Source organism: Urtica dioica, chromosome 9 (assembly GCF_054948205.1).
Source record: "Urtica dioica subsp. dioica isolate 48M chromosome 9, U.dioica_male_clone48M_v1_H2, whole genome shotgun sequence".
In the NCBI taxonomy this organism is placed as follows: Eukaryota; Viridiplantae; Streptophyta; class Magnoliopsida; order Rosales; family Urticaceae; genus Urtica; species Urtica dioica.
This window is the reverse complement of record NC_142764.1, coordinates 23,778,250-23,797,083: the sequence shown is the minus strand read 5'-3', so window position 1 is coordinate 23,797,083 and position 18,834 is coordinate 23,778,250. Positions and strand designations below refer to the sequence as shown.

The window sequence follows — 18,834 nt, the reverse complement described above, 5'->3', positions numbered from 1 at the left end:
TTACTTATCACATGTTTTAAGACACCGACGTGATTCTCTCCGAATGTCGCAAATTTCTAAAAATAATTTTATGGTATACATTGGATCTCTATGATTAGAAGGAACAAGAAAGTGGATCTCCAAATAAACATTAGGGTTCTTAATTTTAACCAACTCTCCATTTGAAAATAAATAAATAAAACGATTTGCATATTGCATTTTGCATTTTCAATTGGATGATTAGTTTATCATCTCAATACAGATGGCGTAGTGTCTTCCCACTTCTTCAGCTCAAGCATTGAAGAATAGGTTTTTTTTTTTTTTTTTTTTTTTTTTTTTTTTTTTTTTTTTTCTGTGGAGATATCATATCAATTCTTTTATCAAATTGCACACGTTGCATTTATTCACAACTATCCACTAGTTACATGGAGAACTTTTCACATATGAAGTCACAACTATTTTTCCTCTATCGTATAAATATTTATTTAATTTTTTTTTCTACCGAGATCAAATGAGATAGCTCAAAACGTGATTTGATTAGTTTCATTCATACTAATATGGTCACGGATTTTAGTCGTGTTTGTTGGGTAAACCCTCCGCTGAATTATTGAAGCCTCTCTATACTACGTCCATTTTTTATGTCTCGTTTCCGTGTTTCTCCAAATAAATTAGCACACGTCATTGTTTGCAAGTAAAAAGAAAATAAAGTTTAAAATGATAGTGATGTGTCATAATTTAATTAGAAATACGTATAATGTGTTAGGAGATTAAAAATATGAAGGATAATCTATTGACTCTATCTTTTGCATTTCAACTAAATTTTGTCACATATTTTCTTAAAACAAAATCCAATCTCGTATTTACACGTCTAATAAGTTGATTAGTAATTTTTTTCTTTCTTTCTCCGGTAGATATACATAAGTAAAAGGTTGATCAACGCATGCAATATATCAACAAAGTTAGAGGCAAATGTACCCCCAAAAAAAAATTAATTAACAAAATCATTGAAGAAAAACAAGTAGTGTATCATATCCACGCCTATCCCTGAAGGAAAACAATGACATTTGGTTTCTGTTTCGCTGTGATCAAAAGCTGTTCGGCAATTGAATGAGATAGTTCATTGTTGATTGGTATAATTGTACTAAAAAGAAGTGGATTTGTGAACAAAAACAAATCTGTTAAAAACTTAGTCACTAGACTTGTGAAGCATAAATTATTCAAAGCTTACATAACGAACAAAGGCAACACAAAATAAAAGCATACAAGAAATTGAGATAAACAAAGAATAAATATACCAGGGAAAAACACTGCAGATTTTCAAGCTAGACTAAAACTAAAACGGTTCTTATTGAGATCATACATATTGAAAAACCACAAAGAATAATGAATGGGTGTCAAAGAAGGCCTCGCCTGCGCTTGTAATCGCTGACGGAGAGCGTGAGAGCGTGGCGTCGCCCATCGTTCTCCGGGACCCGGCACCCCACGGTGGCCTCGATCCTCTGCTTGCGGGCCATGAAGCCGGCCTGGGCCCCCGCGGCCCCGCCAAACTTGTCGAGCGGGACCAGCGATATCGGAAGCTCGAAGTCGTGGAGCGCGTTCGCCACCGTCCCTTGGTCGACGGGGGCCGCCGTGTCCACAAGCTTCCCGGCCCCCGCCGCCGCCTCCAACGCCACCGCCGTCGCCTCCCCTCCGGCGGCCGCCCCCTCCTTGGCCGCCTTCCCCACGTAGTAGTTCCTCGACCGGGTCCACCGCCTCGAGAACGGGTCGTACCCGTCCTCGCCCGCCTTGAGCCCCGACTTGGCCGGCTTCAGCCCCGACGCGTTCTTGAAGTTCTCGACGCGGTTCTTGCGGTTCATCTCCGAGAGCCGCACGGCCTTCGCGTCCGCGCCCTTGTCCTTGCGCGAGGCCTCGAGCTCCTGGAGCCGGGCCCGGATCCGCTCCGCCTCGGCCTCGTCGGAGCGCCCGCGGGCCGCCTCGAGCTCGCGCCGAAGCCGGTCCTTCTCGAGGGCCACGTTCATGGGCCGCGCCGACGCCGACTTCTTCTCCCGGAGCATCTGCTTCACCGTGGCCGCCGAGTACACGAACGTGCTGATCTTCTTTATGGCCTCTTTCTTCTCCGAGACCTCTCGCTTGCTCGGGAGCCGCCCGCCGCCGCGCTCCACCTCCCTCGCCAGCTGCTTGAACTCCTCCTCGATCGGGCCCGAGTCCGAGACCATGGCCATCTGCCACCTGGCGGCCGAGTTCTCGCTCCCCCACACCACGTTCAGGTACTTGTGCGTGATCTTGTTCTCGAGCCGGTACTGGCGCTCCGGCTCCGTCGCGTCCACGTTTCGCACCATGCAGAGGCGGTAGATCGGCCCCGACTTGGACCGCCCGATCCCGACCCGGACGAAGCAGCCCACGATGAGCTCCTCGAAGAAGGGCTCGAGGAGCCACTTGGCGAGCTTCGACCGCCGGATCGTGACCTCCCTTACGTCCTCGAAAGTCAACCCTCCCGACCCCGGAACCCCTCTCTCGTCGTCGCTGTCGAGCGTCCCCGCGGACCCCTCGTCGTCGTCGCTCTGAGACCGGCTGTCGCTGTCGCTCTGGCTCGAGCTGCTGTACGATTTCCTCCGGCCGGGCGGGCCCCGCCTCGGGGCGGGGTCGCGGAGCTTCCGGTGGGCCTCCGGGTCCTGCTGCTGCTTCAGCCGCTTCGCCCGGAGCTCGTTGAGCGCGTCGTCCTTGGCGGTCGTCCGGTCCGCCGACCGGGCCGAAAGCCTGACCCGCGAAGAGGGGATCGGCGGAGTGGTCTCCTTCCTCGCCGCCGCCGCCGCCGGAGCGCTGCTCTTCCCTTTTCCGGCGACGTCCCACTTGGGCCTGAGCTTCTCCTTGAGATTCTTGTCGTCTTTTTTCGAGGCGCGGTCGAGGAGGATCATCTCCCTCTGGAGCTCGGTCATCTCGGCGAGCTCCCTCCGGTCGTCCTCGTCCTTGTAGAGGTCGCTCCCGACGTCCGAGTCGCCGTCTCCGTCGCTTTCGCCTCCGCGGCTCCGATCGTTTCCGCTCCCGCCGCCGCCGCCGTCCTCGTCTTCGGTGGGGTCGAGCCTCTTCTTCAAGGGGACTTGAGAGGACGAGGATTTTCTGTGGGAGTAACCGCGGTCATCGTCGGAGTCGTCTCTCGAGTCGCTTCCGGCGTCGGAGTACGACCCTTCGCGCCGCCGCCGGGACGCCGGAACGGAGTGCCGGTTTCTCCCGGAGGAGCTTGTCCTCCCCGCCGCCTCCAACAGCAAGTTTTCTAGGTCCGCCATTACAGGCAGCGCTTCTTTCCACTATCTTTTTTTCTATCTACCCAACCAGCTATAAATCTTTAAAAAAAAAAAAGAGGATTAATACAGCTTGAATTTGAAAGGAATTTTTAACTCCGACCAATTACCAATCGCAAATCAAAGTCCAAAATTACGCAAGGTTTCAAACTGAATTTCTACAGAGACGCGTATAATCACAAATTCCGAACATCATGCAAGAAAAAAACAACGATATGAACTCCTCGAGGATCGCAGCGAAGATTCGCGAAATTCGAAAAACCCTAGGCGATTCAGAGATGAAAGGGCTTTGGGAAGTTTACCTTATCGTTCGTTGAATAGATGAGTAAACTCGGAGAGCAGATCAGAGCCAGAAGTTCTAGGTTTAGAGAGACAAAAGAGTTTGATAGATTTCGAAGAATTGAAACACTTTAAACGGAAAGTACTTAATTAAGTAATGATGTACTTGTAAAACTTGCTGGATTCTGTATCAGAAATCAGAACGCGCGTATGTTATGGGCTCACACGCGCTCGGGCCGTGAATCAAATCAGCCACAGCCCAACACTACTCAAAAAGTTGTAATTACGTCCCTAAACAAACTCATTTTCCCTTTTTAACATCAAATTTTCGTTAAAACTTCTTAACAAGTTTTTTTTTTCCCTTTATCTTTTGAAAATTGCACAGGTGCGTAAAATACCTACATATAAAACAGTTGTAGAATATTTTAATATAAGGAACAAGCATCGAGGTCGGATTATGCATTGGGCTATTGTAAGCTTAGGTTGAAATTTGATACGGACAGAACCACGAGGGTGCAATTGAACCGAGATATCGATTAGCGACGGAAATTTTTCGTGTTTGATGCTTTCTTGTCATTGTAGTGTCGCTGTTGTCACCTTATGTTGGGATGCAAACCAAAGTCCCACAACGGAAGTAAATGCAAAGAATGCATTGGATATAAGAGACTCACCTAACTACATTAGTATGAGGCCTTTTGGGAAGGAAACCCAAAAACAAATCCGTACGGACTTGGGCCCAAAGCGGACAATATCATACTAAGGTGTGAGGCAGCCCAACACGGTGGAGGAACTCAGCCCTATCACCTTCATTGCAACGTAAGCATCGTTCATGTTACCTTCACCTCGCCCTTGTGTTCCACTCGAAGAAAGTTAGGTTGTGTTTGGTAGTTAACTCAAAAAGTTTTTTGTTTTTTGTTTTCTAATTTTTGTAGTTGTATTGAAAAACTGTTTTGTAGTTGTTTTCAAAAAGATGTTTGGTACAGTTTTCATTTTTGTTTTTGAGAAAGTGAAAAAACTGAAAAAAGTGTTTGGTATAGTTTTCATTTTTGTTTTTGAAAGAATGAAAAGAGAAGATGAGGAGAAAGATGAGAGAAGAGAAGAAATTTTTTTTCAAAAACACCTTTTATTTGTTTTCAGTTTTCTTTACTTTTTTCCAAAACAACTTCAAAATTTTTTGAAATTTTTTTCCAAAAACACCTAACCAAACATGTTTTCAATTTTGGTTTTCAATTTTTTCAACCCAAAAACTAGAAAACAGTTTTTGAGTGAAGAAACAAACATGGCCTAAGTTTTGAACAAGGGTTTTGAGTTTTACGTCTTTTTTAGAGGAGTGTCTTTCGCGACAAGGTACATGGAGAGAGAGAGAGAGAGAGAGAGAGAGGAATTACAGTCAAGAGTGCAAAATTGAAAAGAAATAAAAAAATTAAGAGGATATATTTGAAAAAATCATATAATTTTGGATTAAATAAAAAGATTAGTATTAATTTGGATTAAAATTTTAATTTATAAAAATTTAGTGGGGGCATATGCCCCTCCTGTTTTTAGCTCGTTCCACCGGTGGTTAGAAATAAATAAAAAGAATAAGAAGGAAATGGAGAGAAAGAGCTCGTGAGAAATAGAAATAGGGGATTTAAACGTAATTATATTTCACTTCTAATTAGTGTAATTAATAAATAACTAAAATGTAATACATCATTATTAGATTTTTTTTTAAAAAAAAGTCATTTTTGCTAATATCGATCATCTAGGCAAATTATTCGATCGAATGTGTAATTTATTTATAAGTCTATCAATGTGATTTTGTATATACCAAGCCTAATGAAGTCTAGGTAATCAATTTTTCCAACCTAAATAACATATTGTTTTTTTTTCTTCCTCTGAGTAATAATAAACAGTAATTGAACTAGAACCTCAATTTTTTTTTTTTAATCTGTAGAAGTAGAACTCACTCCAAAAGACAGTGGTCTCAATTCTCATCTCTCTCAAAGAAGTCAACTCCAACAAGAGTAAACAACATGGACCAAATACAGCACAAGTTCGTGGAAGTGCAACAAGGATTGAAACTTCACATCGCCGAGATCGGAACCAGTGAGAATCCCAACAAAATGGAAAATCCTCCAGGAAATGCACTTCTTTTCTTTTCCTTTTAACGCTATAACCAGCTTCGATTCGCAGGCGAGAACGTGGTGGTATTGCTTCACGGATTCCCGGAGATATGGTACACGTGGCGATACCAGATGATCGCTCTCTCGGCCGCGGGTTTTCGCGCCATCGCGCCCGATTACAGAGGCTACGGATCGTCCGACCCGCCACCGGAGCCCGAAAACGCCTCTTACCTTGACTTCGTCAACGACATTCTCCGAATCATCGACTTCCTCAGAATCCCTAAGGTCTTTCACATTCCACCAATTGTTGTGAATTTCCGTTTTATTACTTGCAGAAAAATAGGTCATGTAAATCATAAAAGGTAAGAAATTTATACATAGTATACATCTTCTGAAAGGCGTGGCCAAAATACTCAAATTGACAGGTATTTGTGATTGGGAAAGACTTTGGATCTCCAATAGCATACTATTTAGGGCTTTTATATCCAGACAGAGTTTTGGGAATTGTGACAATGGGAGTCCCTTACATTCCCAAAGGCGTTCCAATACTACACAAGTCACTGCCTCAAGGTTTCTACATCTACAGATGGCGGGTAATTTTTTTTTTTTACTTCTAAATTCACAACTTTGTTTAACCTTTGACCTTAGGTTCCTAAGGATCTACTCTATCTCTATTTTACATATTCTTTAAAGAATATTCTAAGTATATCCTCTCTCACTGTAATTTTTTATAATTGAGTTTTAACTCATTATTATTTTTATATATTACAAATTTTACCAACACAATTAATTTTATTCATATTAGTACAAATACATAGATATTATTAATAATATATCCGAAAATAAAAAATAAAAAATTATTCATTAATTGCACGAATATGACAATATATTAATTGAAAGTAGAGTACATAAATTAAAATATTACATTTCATAATAAAATAAAATAAAAACACGCCACAACATAAGTAAATGGATTACATTAATAAAAATAAATAAAATACACCACAAGATATTAATTGATTAACAAATACATAAATATAGACTTAAGAATTTGAATATCTCTCCCACATATGGTCTATTAGTGCATTATTTTCTCTCTCATTTAGGAGCCGGGACGAGCCGAAGCTGATTTCGGGCGCTTCGACGCGAAAACGGTTTTTAGGAACATATACATCCTCTTTGCGCGGAGCGAGATTCCAATAGCTTCGGAGAATCAAGAGATCATGGACTTGGTAGACTCTTCTACTCCTCTCCCGCCTTGGCTCACCGAGGACGATCTCACGATTTACGGGGAATCGTACGAGAAATCCGGGTTCCGAACCGCATTACGAGTTCCATATAGGTGAAATTTTATTTTTACCAATGCTCTTAGTTCTTACTTAGTTACCTTAATATTTTTTACTAACGTACTTTAACTGCAATTTTTTTTTTAAATGTTAACCATTTTAATAAATGACGTCCCTTTAAAACTTATTTTTAATACAAAAAATAATACTTTTATAGTTTATATATATACATATATATATATATATAGAACGTTGGTGGAACTACGAAAATTATTAATAACCTTCACTTATGACGGAGGAAAATCGTGGTTATAGCTTTATTAAAATTAAACGAGGTGAAAAAAAAGAGCACGAAGGATAGATTACATAAGACTCTTGTGATATCTAGTTATAGTCCTTGCTATCTTTTACAATACTTTTATAGCTAAAAAAATTGGTTATTTTAGTTACCTAACAATCAAAAACAGGTTAAGATTAAATCTGTTGAAGTGAGATAATCTTACATTGGCTATGTGTGAGAAATGTGAATGGACGCGTGTTTATATATCGGTAGGACCTCTCCACTTAATACCAATTGGTTTTATGATGCAATTTAACATAACGTCTTTACCGTATTATCCTTTTTTTTATATAAAATTGTCCCTTGTTTTTTTTAAATAAAAAATAAACTTCTAGAGAGGATTTTATTATTATTTTTGTTATTTTTGCTCACATTTGTCGCGTGACAGATCACGGGGCGAGGAGATAAATGTAGTTGATCCAGTGGTTAAAATTCCGGTGCTTTTTATAATGGGAAGCAAAGACTATGTTCTCATGTTTCCGGGGATTGAGGACTACTTGAAAAGCGGAAGGGTTAGAGATTTCGTGCCGGATTTGGAGGTCGTGTTTTTGGGTGAAGGAAGCCATTTTGTGCAGGAACAATTCCCGTGTGAGGTCAACAAGCTAGTCCTCAAATTCCTTGCTAAACACGTAGAGTCATGATCATGATATGCGTATTGAGTGTTGAGTGTATTTTTTAACGTACATTTTTAATGCAAGTGGTATTGCGAATTAAGGACTAAAATTGTATGTCTATCTGCATTTTTTTTTTCTATTTCTAAACCAAAAGCTTGAAAAATGCAAGAACATGACATTTGAGGAAAGGTTTTTTTTTTTCAAATTTGGGGATATTCATCACTTTTTTTTTTCATCAGATAAAAGAACAGAGAGCAATTAAACGTTACCTGCTATATTTCCTATTTTGAAGATTCCGTAGTCAAATCAAAGAACTTAAAAGAAGAAACATGATTATTAAGGGGCCGTTTGGTTTAGTTTTCTAAACTCGTTTTCTGTTTTTAAATTATGTTTTCTGATTCTAATTTTTAAATTTAAAAAACAGATTTAGAATTACGTTTCAGAATATTTTAAATGTTGTTTGGTTATGTTTTTCATTCAATTGTATAGAGATAAAATAGAAAACAACTTTTCATTGTTTTCTGTTTTCTAAACAAATTTCAAAGAAAACAGAAACATGATTCTAAATCTGTTTTCTAAATTCATAACCAAACAGTTTTTCTAAAACTGTTTTCTAGAATTTAGAATCAGAAAACAGAAAACGGGAACAGAAAACATAACCAAACGGCCCCTAAGGTATTATCAACACCTAATACATTGACCAAAATTTATTGCCCTTGCTTTTAATAGGATCTCATCTGATTGCGAAGTAATCTTGCAGCGTCACACACCACCGACCAAATGCCATTATTTAAATAGACTAAATAAAGAGCTAAATATTCAATCTCTCTCTCCATCAATGGATCAGATACAACACAGGTACGTTGAAGCAAGAGGAGTGAAGCTCCACATAGCTGAGATTGGAACTGGTAAGAGATTAGAAAAGAATCAATGGTTATAGAATTGTAGTTGCTTTTTCATGGGTTTTGTTGTCTTCTCTTCTTTAAACCTCTTTGGTATTTCTTCTTCTTCTTCTTCTTCTTCTTGTGTAGGCTCTAGTACGGCAGTGGTGTTTCTGCACGGATTCCCGGAGATTTGGTACTCATGGAGACACCAGATGATTGCTCTGGCCAAAGCCGGTTACCACGCAATAGCCCCAGATTTCAGGGCATACGGGCTCTCCGAATCGCCTCCGAACCCTCAAAACGCCTCCTTTAATGACTTTGCCGAGGACACCGTTGCCATTCTCGACGCTCTCAACATCCAAAAGGTAAATTATCCGCTCCCAAAGTTTCTATCTTTTTCTTCATACCTTGTAGTGCTTTTCATTTCTGAGTGGAATTATGTAACCAACAGGCTTTCCTGGTGGGAAAAGATTTTGGATCATGGCCGGCTTATTTGATCTCTCTGAGCCACCCCACAAGGGTTCGTGGGATCGTGTCATTGGGCGTGCCCTTCTTCCTTCCCGATCTGCTGAATTGGAATTCCTTGCCTGAAGGTTTCTACATTTTCAGATGGAAGGTACTAATTCTGAGCTATATATTTTGTGTTTGTTTGTCCGGTGAATTTGTGAGAAAATCGGACTATTTTTTAGGAACCCGGACGAGCTGAAGCTGATTTTAGTCGGTTCGACGTGAAGACCATTGTTCGGAACATCTACATTCTCTTCGCTAGAAGTGAAATTCCGATAGCTGGCAAGAATCAAGAGATTATGGATTTGGTCGACCCCGACACTCCTCTCCCGCCTTGGCTCACCGAAGAAGATCTCGAAGCCTACGCGTCGCTTTATCAGCGCTCTGGTTTCGATGCCCCGATGCAAGTTCCGTATAAGTAAGTTTGGAAGAAACAAAATCAAGATTCCATTCATTCCGATCAAACTCAACTATTTGCTCTTTTCTTGCGCAGGGGGCTTCGTCGGGAGAAAGTAAAAGATGACCCGAAAATCGAAGTGCCTGTGTTGCTTGTCATGGGAGAAAAGGATTACTTCATGAAATTCCCAGGGATTGAGGACTGTGTGAAGAATGGAAAAATGAAGGACTATGTACCTGATTTGGACCTCCAGTTTTTGCCTGAAGGGACTCACTTCATGCAAGAGCAATTCCCTGATCACATCAACCACCTCATGATCAAGTTCCTCAATGACTATGTCTAATCACCATAAACTTGATGTCTTAAGAACTCGCCAGAGTAATAAGGAATAAATTAATAAGCATATGTTGTGCCTTTTATGCGACTTTATAGTTTATATAGAATAATAATGTTATTATAATATTATCATTTTTCTGCTGCAACGATATTATAATTTATGTATTTCTCGTTTGCATGGTTTAAACATTAGATTCTCTATAAGAAAATGGTTTTCAATCAGAGCAAACCCCGAGCAGTTGAAATATATGGGAAGTAAATGAGTAACATGGAAAAACCAGTACAATATAAAAAGGGCGTTCCCCAAGATCACGAAGTAAAGCATTTTCCTTTTTCTATTATTCTCGTATAGAACCATATCCTAAACCCATAACGTTTTTTTATAACTAGAAAAGAATGAAAAATCAATGAAACAAAAAAGAGATACAAAATAAAAAAAAAAAAAAAAAAAAAAAAACAAGCAAAGACTAAAAAAAAAAATATATCAACCAGGTTTGTTGTACTCCTGGTCTTGCCGAGCCGCGCCGCATAACAACAAATAGTTGTAAGTGGAAATTTAGAGGCTGAGTGAGTCTGTCTGTACTGTACAGTTTAGTAAAGTATATCCCTGGGCGGGCGGGCAGCTTCTCGGTCAAAGGGCTATCTCCGACACGATTCAATCACTTCGCTCACAGCTTTATGGGTCTCAGGAGATATCATGTTTAACGACAAATGAAACGCCTACAATATGACAAGAAACAAAATTTTAACCCACGACCGAAAGATATGCTTAAACAACAAAAATAATCAATAATAAGGTAAACAGAACAAAAAAAAAAGCTGTACCACAAATCTTTCCAACACAGGTACTAGAATTGCCAACTTGCGTTCTGGAAGACAATCTATGATAGCTTCCCGAATGCTCTTGCTGATGAACATTATAAAAAATAAAAAAAAATAGTCTTTCAGAAAATGCATAAACTAAACTTGCTAAACAAATACATAAGAATCTAGTGGGTCGGATGAATCGAAAGCCAGACACGAAAACCCGGGTCAGAAGTAAAATGGCAAACCTTTCTGTAGAGAGGAACGCGAGAAGCAATGCTGCGTAAGCTTCGAGAATCATTTTCTCGGCTTCTTTTTCTCCTTGTAGAACAGCTTCTTCTTCATCCTGAGAAAACGCAACAACAATTATAAGACTTGAACAGACCGAGAAGCTACAAATATAGCTTATTTCCTTTCAACTACATTAGATACATCGGTACCAGAATAATTTACTTGTAGACGTCTTCATGGTAGACACTTTATTTTTCCAAAAGAAACCCAGTAAAAACAGGCCGAAAAGGTCTACAACAGTTATAAATTTGCACTGTTCGTTTCTCATTTTCATTCATTTAAGATATTGATATGAACTGATGGGTGACTGAAAACAAAGAACTTACACAAGGCAAAGCTTTTCCATCCTGAATGGCCTCACCGGCTCCGTGGTTGGCCAAAAATATGGAGCAGAGGAGTGGGATTACATCCTTGCTACACATGTCGTCAATCGCACCCGAGTTCTGCAATTGTACACTGGCTGAAGCGAGCCTTGATCTACAATCACATGTAACAATCGGCATCAACAGAAAGAAAAATGCTAATGTTTTTTTATATTTAATTACTGAATGTTCCCAGATATGAATGAACAAGATAGGCAAAAACGCATGAAGTACATGAGAAAGCCGGGAAAATTAACCTGTTCTCGCTATCCTTCTCGACCAAGTTCACAAGAAGGCCCAAAATAGCAACGAGAAAATCTAGCTCCTGATCTGTTAAGGGTCTATCATCCGGACCGTCGAGATCGATAAACAAAGCATCGTGGTTTGTGCTGTTCATAGACGAGGAGGACGAGCTGAAGGAAGGAAAGTGGCAAGCGATTAAGGAACACATCGTCTCAAGTCCACCGTGGGCAGCGATTTGCCGACACCCAACTGGATTGTCGTTAGTCACATTCATGAGAGCCTGCCACCAAAGCAATGAATATTTTACAACTGAAAACTTAATACCCGTGAAACAGCCGAGCGCAAAATAAAAAAATGAAGAACCTTACTTTGACAGCTGTGAGAAGGCAGTCGGCTAGAAGGATTGAGCTTTCGTCATCAACAGTGATCGAAGAGGAAGCTTCCCGTGAGACATCATTTCCTCCGTAACTCGATTCTTCTTGGCTCACTAGCATCCGAGACTGAGAGCCACCATCAAGTTCTCCGACTACCATCATTTCACTTTGTTTAGTACCAGATACAGGTTTCTTTCCTGATAGCACTTCCCACTTGGAGAGTTCCAAATCATCTTCATCAAATGCGAAAGGGTCTTGGGTCTCTCCCAAAAGGTCAAGAGCGCCATGGAGCTTCTGAACGATATCGGGATCCTTCCTCGGGGGATTCTTAGACCCACGCTTAGTAATCGATAGACCCAATGATGTTTGACGACACAAGCCCGATGATGTAGAGGAATTTAGTCTTGATTTAGACGAATAGCTCTCGCACATGGAGGTGCTAGCAGTTTCAGAACTAGGGTTTTCAAACTGAGACCCAGCCACAAATCGGCCGTCCTGCCATATGTCAAAGCTGTTCTCAGAATAAATCTTCTCCAAATTGCTTCTTGACGAATCACTGTATAAATCCTCACTAACATCCCCTGAGAATTTAAGATAGATAATTAGTAAGAAGATCACAACTACAAATGGCCATTCAATTGATTTATCCATCTACCACCAATATTTAAAATAGCGAAGTAAAAATATCAGTCCAAAAAAAAAACATAAAACAGTGGCAATTAGGACCTTTGGATTGTGTCGAAGACTTTGCATTAGTGGCCGCAGCAGAAGAGGCTTTGATTAAAGAAATGTCTGAAAATCAATGAATAAGTAAGCAGACTGAAATAACACAAGAGAATAAGCAGCTCTGATGATCCGCGCCTACCAGAGAGAATCTTAATGGCATTTATAACAAGTTCTGTATAAGATAATGGGGCTACTGTTGTTGACGACCTTCGCTTCATCTTTAGCAAATGGCTCTGGAACAAGGACACAAATATAACATGAATTTAACTCTTTGTGGCTAAGAATATTAATATCCTCAAGTTCCGAAACCAATGGTAGTTATTTACCTGATTGTCTTTACTCAGAAATGTTGCATTTTCCATTATTCTCAAGCACTTCAATAGCAGAGACAGACAACGAGTATCAACGTCAACTTTTGCTTCCGGAGAAAAAGGTAGGCTAACTTCCATCAGACTCTGCATATAAATAGACAATTAAAAAGACTAAAAGCACTGCACAAGTTCTTTCTAATTAAGCGAAAAGTGTATCAGAACATTTGAGTTCGATGATGCAGATAAGATTGCGCAATAGCTAATGGTGTGTGTCCAATGCATATTTATGTACACCTTTCAAGCTGCTCTGTGAATAATATGAAGTGAAACATTTAAGAGTTACTGAGAGATGCAGCTTATGTATCAATTTAACTAAGACAAAATGGATGGTTAATTTATTAAAGGAGCGTAAGAGTGGAAATTGCATTCCCAAGCATCATTGCTTCCGCTAATCACTGAAACGCTGAAATCCCAATTCAACAAGAGTACTAGCTAAAGCATTCGTATGTCTTGATTTTCTATTGCTAGGTTTCTCGGTTTAAAATAATGAAAGAGTCGTAAATCAAACATACAGGCTCACACCTCCATATCAGAGTTACACTTAATGGCGACCTCGAAAACAGCATCTAGACCTCCAAGTTCTCGCAACTTCTCCTTAAAGATTCCACCAGATTTCCTCACAGTTCCGGAGGTTTCTAGAAGAAAGGTGAAAACAAACAAAGGGAAATGATTAAACCAACACAAACATGCTTGTATGAAGCAGCATAACTAAAAACGTTTGACAGAAAAACGGAAGATCTACAACTACAAGTGTATTCCGGAAAGAAAAAAAAAATGGCATGAAGAACCAAGAAGTTCCAGCCAAGTACCAAACATTTGCTACAAAGAGTAGTTTTTCAAGAGCTTTTCTCTTCTCTAAAACACAACAGAGACGAAAACAGTAGTTTTGGAACTGAAAAGGTGTAGACTGACCAGCACTGAACTAAACTTAAGACACGATCATATTGGCTAACAGATCCTCAAGAGCTAGGAATATACAGTGTTTCTCATAAAATGTAACTAGGATACAGCGCTTCTCATAAAATATCTAGTCATCGATTGAATCAAACTTCAACCTAGATAATTACATAATTTGAAAAATGCAAGATTTAGCATAGAATAAAAGTCACACACCTTCAAGAGAAATAGTCGATAAGCATGCTCTCTCGATGGTCAGCAGCGCCATCCATTTCGGGCATAACTCGGGCCTTTCTATTCCACTATTCCCGGGACTTGGCTTAATCTCTTTGCAACTTAAAAGAAGTTCCTCGACTTTGGACAAGATTGCAGCAGAGCTCGAGTCTATTCTTTTATTCGCATTATTCAAATTGTCAGCATTTGCCCGTAAAGCTAAAAGCTTACTCCCAATTCTTGGCAATTTTTCTTCAGGGGCAAAAGAAGCAATCGGTTTCAATAACCTAATAAGAAATCTGATGCAATTGGGTGCTTCCAACAGGTGATCATCTTGACCCTGACCCACGCACATAAAAAAATATATCATAAATACATACATTAACTTTAAGATTCTACACTTCTATCAATTGCATGAGTCCATGAACACGAGTCCTAACATTAACGAGGAAAGATTAAGACTCGGAAACTTACATCACTAGTCAGAACATAAAGAAGCGTAGCGGCAGCCAAATTGCTAGGTGAGTCGTCAAAGCTAAGGCCCAATAAAGCATCAACGATTGTCTTTACCATCCTAAAAGACGTTAGCACAATATTAAGAAAACACCATTAGAATCCATGACAAGCAATAAAATACCCTAGTTTTCTCCTAAACATAAACGTTATGAATTTAAGTACCCAATTTGCAGCCATAAATTCAAGTGTATTGAAAAAAGGTTCAAAATAAAACAGCTATTTTACAAGCCTCTGCGAAACTAAACCCCTTTGATTAAGATTGAAATACTCAACTTGCCTTAAAGAACACATCTATAAAAAAAGAAACTCCCCAATGAACTTCTAACGTTAAGAACTTCAGAACCTGAACAACCACAAATCATGTCAATCAAACCCTCAAAGATTCTCAAAAATCCAAAATCACCCACGATCAAGATTCACGGTTCTCTCCTAATTAATCACACCACCAAGACTCACATTATTAGCACAAAATTCAAATACCCGTCACCTAAAAAAACACACAGATTTCTAAAACAGACCACCGAAACAGAGTCACAAACCCGAACCGGCAAGATCGCGTCAGATAATTACCCTTGAGTCCTCAGAAGCCGTCTCTGGTGCTGAGTCGCGCCAATCGACAGCAACGACAAGAGACTCGCTCTCCTGATCCGAACGGGCTGGTTCTTCTTCAACCCATCTAGGGCAAAATTGACCTCGTCCACGTGCTCCATCATCTCCCCGAACTCCTGAGCCTCCATCAGAGTCGATGTCGCCGGAATCGAAGGGCCGAGGCCCCTCGCCGGAGCGAGCGCCGGAGCTCCGGGAGAAAAGTCCCTCTTTTTGGAAGGCGAAACCCTAGGCTTCTTCTGCCTCGGAACGACGTCGTCGAAGGACGACTGAGACTGAAACTGAGTCTGAGTCTGGGACGAATCGAGGTCGTAGGGGTCGAAATCGAAAGACCAGTGTGAGGAAGATTCTTGCGACGACAAGAAAGGGAGAGAAGAGAGACGGTGGTGGTTGTTGTGGAGGCTGTCGTTTTCGTCGTTGTCGTTTTCTTGCGAGAGAGAGTCGTGAACGCCGTCGTTTAAGGGAATGCCACGGTTGCGACGACCGTACGTTCTGACCATCATCGTTTTTTTTTTTCAAATTCTCTTTGCCTTCCTTTTCTTTTCTTCCTTTCTTTTACCTCACAGAGGAAACGCTGGTTTGGGCATGTATGGGATTAGTGAGAAAGACGAGGGCTTTTCGGGGACAAGGGCGGCGAAATCCAGGGGTAGAATTGGAAAACGAAGTTATTTCTTTCTTCTTTCTCTGTGTTTGTGTGTGAATTGCGAAGAAGAAAATGGTGAAAGAAGCCGAAGAAGGAGGTCAGAAATAGAAATGGACTTTTGAAAGGCGAGGAGAGAGAGAGAGAGAGAGAGAGAGAGCGTTTTTTTGTCTCTTTATTTTCGATTCGAAACCCGCCCGGTTCGCATCGTAAAATTCCGTGCTGTGCGTCCAATCACACCCTTTTTATCTCTTCTTTTGAAATTGTTTGGGTGAGGATAGTTTCGTCTTTGCACGGTTCGGATCCTGTTTGTGACGGCTCACCGTTTTCCGCAATGGCCTTGATCCTCTTTTTGTTATATTTCATTAACCAACTGTGGCGTTTTCAACTTAATTTTTTTTCGACTTATTTTATTCGGTTGAATTTCTAAGTGAAAAAAAGAAACTCCACAAAGCTAATAAGCTTTTATATGATGAAAGTGTATCGTACATGTTCTTTTAATGCAATAACAATAATGATTATAGACGTTAAGTCCAACCAAATGTTATCAATGTTGGATTAATGGTTTAGATTATTTAGTGTTTTTTTCATATTAAGGAGTGTCAAAGATTTATTGCAATTTATAATATCAAAATAAATTAATTAATATAAATAAAATATGGGGGCGTAGTTCAAAAGCTCACTCTGGACCTGAGTAGGAGAAGTTCACTGGATTACTAATTTGAAAAAAAATAATAATTCAAGGGTTAATTTGTAAATTTTCAAGATAAAAATATAATTATTTTAAAAAATTAGTCAAAAGTGCAAAAAAAAATTGAGGTGAGCCTCATTTACGGTATCTCTGTCCCTGAACTCACCCTCCTTTTAAAAAATAGGCAAAGATTTATTTTATTAAGAAAATATTCACCATACCCGTAATAAACTAATTAACTAAAAGAGTAAATTAAATCTACTCTATAATTAATTAAATTAATGTGGGCATGGTGTGTTATTTTCTTAATAAAATGTAATTTTTGTTAGAATCTTAAAAGAAGTTAGAAGATTGATTAATTGCAAAAAATTCTTTTAAAATGTGAGGTATTTGCTAAAAAAAAATTACGTAATTTGATAAAATATTTGCGGTATTTGTGAAGTTTTTTGCGATATTTGTAAAAAATAAAGACATTTACGAAATATACTTTAAATAAATCCGCGGTATTCGAAACTTACATGGAGCAATAGAGTTTTCAACACACATTGCAATTTACAATCTTTTTTTTTATTTGCACAAAGCTTTCATTAAAAAACGGGTAGAATACCCATCGATACAGACGAATAATGGATATATCTAAAATTGTTTAGCTATATTTGAACATATCCTAAATATAAACATTATTATTTACAGTACACATACGAAAATGTCTTTTGAAATTTTTGCAATTACATCCCTTTAGAAGTTTCACAATTACACGTGTTGGTTGAACAATAAGCAGCTAAAAAAGGGCTTTATCAGAAGCTTAAATTGAAAAATTAGAACTCATGCCCAAAAAAGAAGAATTATTGTTATGTATAGTGTGTGCTGACTTTTTACCTTTTATAAATCATAAAATTCTTTTTGTATCGCATCCGTATATGAGTGGCCTACTCACCCTATACATAACACAATCGAAATTTTAATTCCCTCACTGTTCTTCTTTATTTGATGAAGAAGCTCTTCGCTCTAAATACACTGATATTGTAACCTTTCCCATACGAACTACGAAAAGACAATTTCATCTATAAAAAAAAATTCATAACGTCCTAGCGGAAGCAGAGACGGAGTCAGAAAAGCTCATCAGGAGGCTTGATTTAAAAAATAATTTCAAGAAGAGCTAATTTATCAATTTTCATAGTAAAAAATATAAATATTTTAAAAATGGGTCAAACGTGTAAATTTTCAAGATAAAAAATACAATTTTGTTTTAAAATGAACAAATAGTGTAAAATACTTTTTTTTAGGGGGGCTTGAGCCCTCCTCGGCCTACTGTAACTCATAGATTAATTTTTTTACTCATTTAGATCCAACGCAATATTTGTTGAACTTAATCATGTTTATGATATGATACGGGAAATAAAAAAAAAAATTCAAGAGATAAAGAGAGAAAATAAGTTGGTCAAAAATATCATATTACCATGCTTCTATTCATAGTTTTTCAATATCTTAAGATTTCATATTTACGAGACCAAAAAAATACAAAACACTTTATTTATTTTTATTTGACACTATTCTTTAAGTTATAATAAAATAGAATAATAACTTATAATTTTCGATTAGTTAGAATCTAGAGTTACAATATGTAAATCTTATTATCCTCAACTTTATTTGATAAAAAAAATTAACTATCGAATCAAATTCATATATTATATTTTATTTTAGTGAACTTTAACAATTAAGTTTGAAATAAAGATAGAACAATCCCGAGAAATAAATAAAAGTACAAGTAATCCCTACATATTCGAAAACAACTAAAATATCTAACATTTATTGAAATAAAGTTTGAAACTATTATGAGGTCAAGAAACCAAACCCAAAAAAGACAATAAAAACTCGTCAATCCTGGTTCAAAAAAGACTTTGAAAACCCAAGAGAAGGTTGTGAGACTTCAAATGAGAGACCAATCCTTTCTAGAAGAGGTTATGGCGCAGAATAGAGACCAATCTTTCATGGAAGATTTTCTAGCGCGTAGAAGAGACTAGTCCTTCCCATGGGAGGTCATGGCACGGGCACACCGACAAGCCCTTCCGAG

General features: G+C 39.0%; 4 protein-coding genes across 6 annotated transcripts; 2 read left to right on the top strand and 2 right to left on the bottom strand.

The window, feature by feature from the left end:
• Positions 1 to 1,135: 1,135 nt before the first annotated feature.
• On the bottom strand, positions 1,136 to 3,713 carry VIP5 (plus-3 domain-containing protein). The gene is made up of 2 exons (XM_089626890.1): positions 3,581 to 3,713; positions 1,136 to 3,320 (listed from the first exon to the last, which is right to left on the bottom strand). Exon 2 carries the CDS (start codon positions 3,261 to 3,263, stop codon positions 1,374 to 1,376), a length of 1,890 nt encoding a protein of 629 aa, XP_089483016.1. The 5' UTR covers positions 3,264 to 3,320; positions 3,581 to 3,713; the 3' UTR covers positions 1,136 to 1,373.
• A 1,722-nt stretch (positions 3,714 to 5,435) lies between these two features.
• LOC149385991 (epoxide hydrolase 3-like) lies at positions 5,436 to 8,687 on the top strand. 2 transcript variants are annotated; one of them, XM_089624942.1, is made up of 6 exons: positions 5,436 to 5,645; positions 5,733 to 5,947; positions 6,088 to 6,255; positions 6,769 to 7,004; positions 7,677 to 7,881; positions 8,632 to 8,687. In XM_089624942.1, the coding sequence occupies exons 1-6, from the start codon at positions 5,573 to 5,575 to the stop codon at positions 8,641 to 8,643; spliced, it is 909 nt and encodes a 302-aa protein (XP_089481068.1). In that variant the 5' UTR covers positions 5,436 to 5,572; the 3' UTR covers positions 8,644 to 8,687. The 2 variants fall into 2 exon arrangements, with proteins under 2 accessions (XP_089481068.1, XP_089481067.1); XM_089624941.1 differs by lacking the exon at positions 8,632 to 8,687 and having other exon boundaries at positions 5,438 to 5,645; positions 7,677 to 8,145.
• LOC149385990 (epoxide hydrolase 3-like) lies at positions 8,665 to 10,200 on the top strand. Of its 2 annotated transcripts, XM_089624944.1 has the most exons (5): positions 8,665 to 8,810; positions 8,934 to 9,151; positions 9,238 to 9,402; positions 9,476 to 9,711; positions 9,787 to 10,200. In XM_089624944.1, the coding sequence occupies exons 1-5, from the start codon at positions 8,741 to 8,743 to the stop codon at positions 10,031 to 10,033; spliced, it is 936 nt and encodes a 311-aa protein (XP_089481070.1). In that variant the 5' UTR covers positions 8,665 to 8,740; the 3' UTR covers positions 10,034 to 10,200. The 2 variants fall into 2 exon arrangements, with proteins under 2 accessions (XP_089481070.1, XP_089481069.1); XM_089624943.1 differs by having other exon boundaries at positions 8,716 to 9,151.
• Positions 10,201 to 10,238: 38 nt separating this feature from the next.
• Positions 10,239 to 16,222, bottom strand: LOC149385989 (wings apart-like protein 1). The gene is made up of 13 exons (XM_089624940.1): positions 15,394 to 16,222; positions 14,782 to 14,881; positions 14,311 to 14,647; positions 13,720 to 13,832; positions 13,153 to 13,281; positions 12,966 to 13,059; positions 12,827 to 12,892; positions 12,095 to 12,681; positions 11,741 to 12,006; positions 11,448 to 11,598; positions 11,079 to 11,176; positions 10,852 to 10,933; positions 10,239 to 10,746 (listed from the first exon to the last, which is right to left on the bottom strand). The coding sequence occupies exons 1-13, from the start codon at positions 15,930 to 15,932 to the stop codon at positions 10,666 to 10,668; spliced, it is 2,643 nt and encodes an 880-aa protein (XP_089481066.1). The 5' UTR covers positions 15,933 to 16,222; the 3' UTR covers positions 10,239 to 10,665.
• Between the last annotated feature and the right edge of the window lie 2,612 nt (positions 16,223 to 18,834).

Excerpts from the sequence above, each read along its gene's own strand:
- VIP5 (XM_089626890.1), bottom strand. The coding sequence starts at position 3,263 with ATGGCGGACCTAGAAAACTTGCTGTTGGAGGCGGCGGGGAGGACAAGC.
- LOC149385990 (XM_089624943.1), top strand. The coding sequence starts at position 8,861 with ATGGGTTTTGTTGTCTTCTCTTCTTTAAACCTCTTTGGTATTTCTTCT. Across the intron at positions 9,152-9,237 it reads ACGCTCTCAACATCCAAAAG|GCTTTCCTGGTGGGAAAAGA; the intron begins GTAAATTATCCG and ends TGTAACCAACAG. Across the intron at positions 9,712-9,786 it reads CCGATGCAAGTTCCGTATAA|GGGGCTTCGTCGGGAGAAAG; the intron begins GTAAGTTTGGAA and ends TTTCTTGCGCAG.
- LOC149385991 (XM_089624941.1), top strand. The coding sequence starts at position 5,573 with ATGGACCAAATACAGCACAAGTTCGTGGAAGTGCAACAAGGATTGAAA. Across the intron at positions 5,948-6,087 it reads ACTTCCTCAGAATCCCTAAG|GTATTTGTGATTGGGAAAGA; the intron begins GTCTTTCACATT and ends TCAAATTGACAG. Across the intron at positions 6,256-6,768 it reads TCTACATCTACAGATGGCGG|GAGCCGGGACGAGCCGAAGC; the intron begins GTAATTTTTTTT and ends TCTCTCATTTAG.
- LOC149385989 (XM_089624940.1), bottom strand. The coding sequence starts at position 15,932 with ATGATGGTCAGAACGTACGGTCGTCGCAACCGTGGCATTCCCTTAAAC. Across the intron at positions 13,833-14,310 it reads ATCGACTATTTCTCTTGAAG|AAACCTCCGGAACTGTGAGG; the intron begins GTGTGTGACTTT and ends CCTTTCTTCTAG. Across the intron at positions 10,747-10,851 it reads CTGTGTTGGAAAGATTTGTG|GCGTTTCATTTGTCGTTAAA; the intron begins GTACAGCTTTTT and ends GTCATATTGTAG.